The sequence below is a fragment of the Gorilla gorilla genome, chromosome 13 (genome assembly GCF_029281585.2).
Source record: "Gorilla gorilla gorilla isolate KB3781 chromosome 13, NHGRI_mGorGor1-v2.1_pri, whole genome shotgun sequence".
Lineage (NCBI taxonomy): Eukaryota > Metazoa > Chordata > Mammalia > Primates > Hominidae > Gorilla > Gorilla gorilla.
The window spans coordinates 69,052,543-69,058,542 of NC_073237.2; the positions used below are offsets into that span (position 1 = coordinate 69,052,543).

A 6,000-nucleotide genomic window follows, 5' to 3' on the forward strand; every position below is an offset into this window, starting at 1 on the left:
GGCTTATTGTTATCTTTATTGTTTTAAATGATAATATAATGCTATAGCATGCTATTCATCTGATATTTTTTCCATAATGTGTATGGCCACCCAGTAAACACCTACTGAATATCTACTGAAAAATGAGGAACTCTTTTATTGGAAAAATATAAAATATTCATCACATAAGCAATAATGTATAAATGTTACAAAAAAGTAGTACATTCATTCTGCCTTGTTTAGAATATGTGAAGCCTTTGCAAACTAAGAAACATGGAAATATTTTGAACATTAAAATGGTAAATATTATGGGAAAGTAGAGCATATTTGGACAATACAGATTTCTGGCCACCTCATTCAGAACCATTAAGCACACTGAAAGCTACGTTTTTATTTGCCTCCTGTTCATCTTCTCTCTCTCTCTCCTTGTTTTTTTTTTTTTTTTTTTTTTTTCCATTTTGTGAACAGCTGCAGCTGCTGGTGGCCAGTAATAAGTATCCTGAGAGCCCAGAAAAGGTACACTTTGCCTTGCTGTTTAAAAGTAATGCAATATGTGAACGCCCAGAGAACAAGCACTGTGGAACTGCTATTTTCGTGTTCTACCCTTGATGGATTTTCAAGGTCATGCTGGCCAATTAAGGCATCATCAGTCCTACCTGAGCAAGAAGAATCTAACTTTATTCCAAGTCAGAAACTGCTTCTGCACAGCCACTCTCTCCCCTGCTCCATTTCGTGACTTTTTTTTTTTTTTTTAACAAATTGAGTTTAGAAGTGAGTGTAATCCAGCAATACAGTTTACTGGTTTAGTTGGTGGGTTAATTAAAAAAAATTTGCTCATATGAACTTTCATTTTATATGTTTCTTTTGCCTGAGTTTCCTTAAACTGAGAGCAGAAATATTTCACCCTTTTTCCTCTAAGTTCAGAAATATTTGCAAAAAGTACTCATTGTAATCATTCATTAACTCACTTTTTGAAACCAATACCTTATTTTCTCTTTTTTTCTACCTGTCTCCCCAACCACGCGCCCCACAAATATATTCCTAAAACCTTTGTATTTGGTGCTGGATTCAGTATGAAAAGAAATAGGGTTTTTAGAAGAAAAAAAAATCCTATATGAATTGGGGCCTGGATAGCACTGAGTTGAAGATCTCGAAGATCTCTTACTTTGAGAAGGTACATGAGTCTTACACAACCTAGCTTTTTATGAGATAAAATTAAAAAAAAAAAGGAAATACATCATAAATGACTGCTGTTCTCTCACAGTCTGCTCATTTGTCTTCCAATGATCATGTTATCAGTGGTGAATCCATACAGGTCTGCATCAAACGATACGATTCTTGCCTCCTTGGAGGGAAGAATTCAGCTGAGGGGCAGAAGTAGGTTTATGGCAGAGGGAGAGAATGAGGCAAGTTTTAGAGCAGGAGTGTAGGTTTATTAAAAAGTTTTACAGCAGGAACAAAAGGAAATAAAATATACTTGGAAGAGAGCCAAGTGGGCAAATTGAGAGTTCCAAGTGCCCTGTTCAGCTTTGACCTGGGTTTCTATACACTGGCATGGTTCTGGAGTTTGCATCTCTCCCCCCTTGATTTTTTTGGTGGATGGGCTGTCCGTGTGGATGGTGGCCTGCCAGCAGTTGGAAGGAGCTATGTGTACAATGTGTTACTGAAGTTGTGTGCATGCTCACTTGTGACATTTTCCCTTACCATCCAGCGTTCCTGGAGGACGGTCATATACTAGTTAAATTCTGCCATTTTGCTTAGTGGGCATGCTTGAGCCCACTTGCCCAACTCGTAAGATCTCCAGTTCAGGTGTTTTCTATCTATTGGGAGACTGTCTTTCCCTAGCACTGGTTGCCGCTAATTATTATTTTAGAGAGATAGTTTAACCACCACCTGACCATCACCAAATGGTCACCTGACATTCCTGTGGGATGGGTGGTGGGGGGGCCTCTCTTGCCCTGCTTATGTTTTTATGTTTGCCTAACTACCTACTCTAACAATCATATCCTGTAAGCTTAGATTCTAATGTTCTATAATTTTTTTCTTTGCTTTTTTTGTTAAGGTCAGGAAAACACACTTCTATTGGGGGCCTTAATTTATAGATATGTTTAAGCATTATTATGGATTTACAGTTTGAATTGACTTTAAGTAGTAACACTCAATGCCCTCACTAGCCTTGTTGTGCGACTTTAATTGCATAGCCTAACTCAGTGTGCCTTTCCAAAGCTAAGCCAATTTGCTTGCCATTCCCTGCAGTTGACTTGCTGATTTTTATTATCCTGTCTCTGAGTTTCTCATTCTTTCTGATCATCAAAATGCAGCCATAGAATAATCGCACTGTTTCCCTGCCAGTTCTAAACTTTATTCCTCTGGCTGTCTTTTTCAGATTGACTTCCATTCTCAATCTTATCACTCCCTTTTTAGGATTCCTTGGGCTCTTATGTCTGTAATTCAGAGTCTATTATTTATATTGATTTTCATGTGACTTGTAATGGTTCCTTATTATTTTTTGAATGCATGGATTATCTTTCTTGTCCTTATTGTAAATTCTCTGTGAGCAGGGGTTATATCTTCTAACTCTTTTGTATGCCTAGTATATTGCTGTGCACAAGTAGGTGCTGCATAAATGCTTGCTAATTAAATTGAATCAATTTAACTTACAGCAATTGTGTTATGAGACAAAAACTTCTGTTACCTGCATGAAAAAATTTTACTATGGTGTAAGAAATGGATTATCTGTTGATAGGCTGAGTTTATTGTTTAATTAGATTATAATGCAGATGAGTAAATAAAGCTAGTGTTTATTTCTACTTGGATCATTTTTGCACTGTGTAGTAGTAAGATTAGCAAATTGATTTATTGTTTTGCCACATTTACAATGTGGATTGCACTTCCTTCTCTTGATCTATGTCACAAAGATGATGAAAGATGACAAACTGTTCCCCAAAGACATTCATCTCCTAAAGGCAATGTACTTTTAGGACGAATGTTCACGTTATAGACATTCAGACATGATATGCCGAGTTTCAATATTTCCATAAATTAAAAAATATGTTGGATTTTTATAGCACCTAAATAGTCACCTGATTTAAGTTAAGCAGCTTTTGAAATTTTAACCCTTTCGGTCTCCAGAGAATTGTTGAAAATATTTTCATATTACTATATGGACAAGAATCTGAAACATGAAGACCACTTCCAAAGCTGTTTTATGGCTATTCAGAGAATAGCCTTCCACTAGGATGATCTGATTGCTATTATTTATTTCTGTATCTTCATTTCCATATATAATAATCAAAGCTATTGGAGAAATTTAGAAGGTAAAGAAGCAAACAAAAATCTAGACTTCGCCTTTTATTCCTTCTGAGAACAATAAAAAAGCTCCGAGAAATATGTGCAAAAACTAGATTTACTTATCTAAAGAGCTTTGCTGTTCACTTGAAAAACAAAGAACTGCATTTCAACACATTCTTTGAATTATTTATTTAGGCTTCTCAGAGGAACACATAGTTTAAGCTTTATCAAGGGGTTTATATTAACAAAATTTTGACCTGAGCTATGTTTTCCTATCTTGATGGATCTCTACAAGTATGACAGCCAGAAATATAACCAAAAGAATAAGTAAGCAGGATTTCAAAAACAAGAGACTCAAGAATGAGATTTGCATGTGTTCGCAGCTCTCAATGCACATATGCACTTGCATTCTTGGAGGAGACTTTGAGACCTAACCTTGATGTTAAAAAAAAAAAAAAAAAAACCACAAAACTGGTCATAGCCTTCATTCCCATATAACTCCTGTAAGAAGGAAATGCCATTACATGATGGCATCAGGAATTCTTAAGCCCCTTCATGAGCTATCTTTTTCTTGAAGTTCTTTTGTAACAGATCACTTTGGCTATTTGGCCTCGAATGGTCCGGTTGCCTTTTCCAGGGCTGATTTTGATGACTCAGCAGTTATGAATAATGAAAAAATGTGTACATAAAATGCTTGTCCTCTTCTGACAAGTTAGATGTTGTATTACACACATTTTCTTCATATATACCACAAAGAAGTTTCCATACAAATCCTATGGTTATTTAAAAATTTATAAAATGGTATATATTAATGACAGCACATTTGGAAAATGTTAATAAAATAAAAATGTAGAAGTCCCACATTTCCACCACTCAAAATAACTTCTGTTAACATTTTGTTTTAGATTCGCAATTATATATGCACAGACTCAATAAAAAAGTGTGGATCATAAGATATATCTAGTTTTATCCCACTTTTTAATTAAAGATTTTCCTATGTCACAAAAATTACTTCAGGAAATCTCAATAGGTATCAAATATTCCTCTACATTAATATAGCATAATGAGTTTAATTATTCTACTTTGTACACTTAATTTAAAGATTAAATTGCAAAGGTTAACTTTACATTAAAATAGAAGGATTAACTTTAAATTTGACTCCTTTTAGAACACATTTTTGTGTCAAGGCATTGATAGTCAATATAGACTTTTAAATCAATATATACACATTTTAACGCAGCTTGATCAACATATGGATCAATTATATTACTTACTACCACTTAACATGTTTCCTATTTCATAGCAATGAGCCTTAGAAGTCACTAAATTTTTCTCTTTATACTATTTTATTTGTGGTTACATAAACTCTCTATAGGAATTATCTCTGTTTCTTTTAAAGACATTTTAAGGTTAAGGAAAACATTTAAAACCATTATTTGGAAGCCAAATCTCACATGATGCATAAAATCAAGTGTCATCTACATCTGATAACCAATCCAAAGTGCCACGTGTGAAATTAACTTTTTTCTGTTTGATTTAGAAATCTTTGGTATTAGTTATATTTATGTTTTGATTTTATTAAAAATAACTGGTCCAAAATTATTCTCTCACTCAATGAAAACAGATAGTGTCCCTGATATTTTATTATGATTTGAATTTTTGTATTGTCACTTTCATGAAGGTCATGTTTTTCAGGTTACTATCGTGGTTCAGACATAGAGCCCATGGGACAATAGGGGAAAATGGCAGATAGGAGGCACGACTAACTTGCAGCTCCCACTCAGACAAACAGAACAGCGTGTGGAGATTCACACTGTGAACTTTTGCTCCAAGAAATACTGCAGGAACATACCAGGAAAGCCAAGAAAATCCACACACTCTTTGGAGGAAGCAGCTTCCCTCTGCAGGCTCTGCGAGACAGCCAAAAAACTGTGAGTGCGCAAAGTGTGAGGGGTAACATCCGCCCCCAAACACACATACTGGAGAACCTGAAGGTCCAGATCACGGGAGAAGGATTAGCCTTACTTGGAGATGAGATAAATTTAGAAATCAAGTGAAATACAGGGGGTAGAGGAAGCAGTGGGAAGAGCCCTGTGGGCACTCTTGGTCCCAAGGGAAGCCATTTCTGACTTTGTCTTGCAGGGGCTCCTGGGGAGGACTGCCAGTAAAACTGAGGAAAGACCACAGGGAAAAGGAAATTCCCAGCTGCACTTTGTAACAATTTTGACTGAACACAAAGTTCCTCGGACATAATCTGGGGGAGGGGGCGAACTGGGAGTGCAGATACTAGTAAAGTTGCAGCAAGCAGGGAGGTGTGAAACCTGAAAGTCCTGCTTGCTTTCTCACCAGGGAGGCTTGTATCCTAGGGCAAATTCTCAGCCTTGCTCACCAGCTACCTCAAAATAAACTCAGTGCTATTGGTGGGGTACAGTGGGAGAGAGACTGGCCACTCAAACTGCATGAGATCTGGGTGAGACCTATCACTGCTGTCTTTACCCCACTTTCCTGGTGACCCATATGATGCAGCAGAGGGAGCTATAATCCCCCTGAAAACATAACTTCAGTGGCCTGGGAACCACACCTCCATCCCCTACAGCAGCCGCAGCAAGCCTCACCTAAGGAGAGTCTGAGCTCAGACATACCTAATCCTGTCCCCACCTGAGGTTCTTTCTCTAACCCCGCTGGTAGCCAAAGACAAAGGATATCATCTCTTGGGAGCTCTATGGTCCC

At 36.9% G+C, this 6,000-nt stretch overlaps 1 protein-coding gene across 1 annotated transcript in view; it reads left to right on the forward strand.

Moving 5' to 3' along the window:
* The window catches only part of TMC1 (transmembrane channel like 1), a gene marked incomplete at its 5' end in the record, with an annotated part of 194,750 nt that extends 191,961 nt beyond the window's left edge, over positions 1-2,789 (forward strand). The window contains one exon of the mRNA XM_055350074.2: positions 448-2,789. Coding sequence (XP_055206049.2) covers positions 448-470 — 23 coding nt within the window. The remainder of the gene's footprint in view (positions 1-447) is intronic.
* Positions 2,790-6,000: the final 3,211 nt, after the last annotated feature.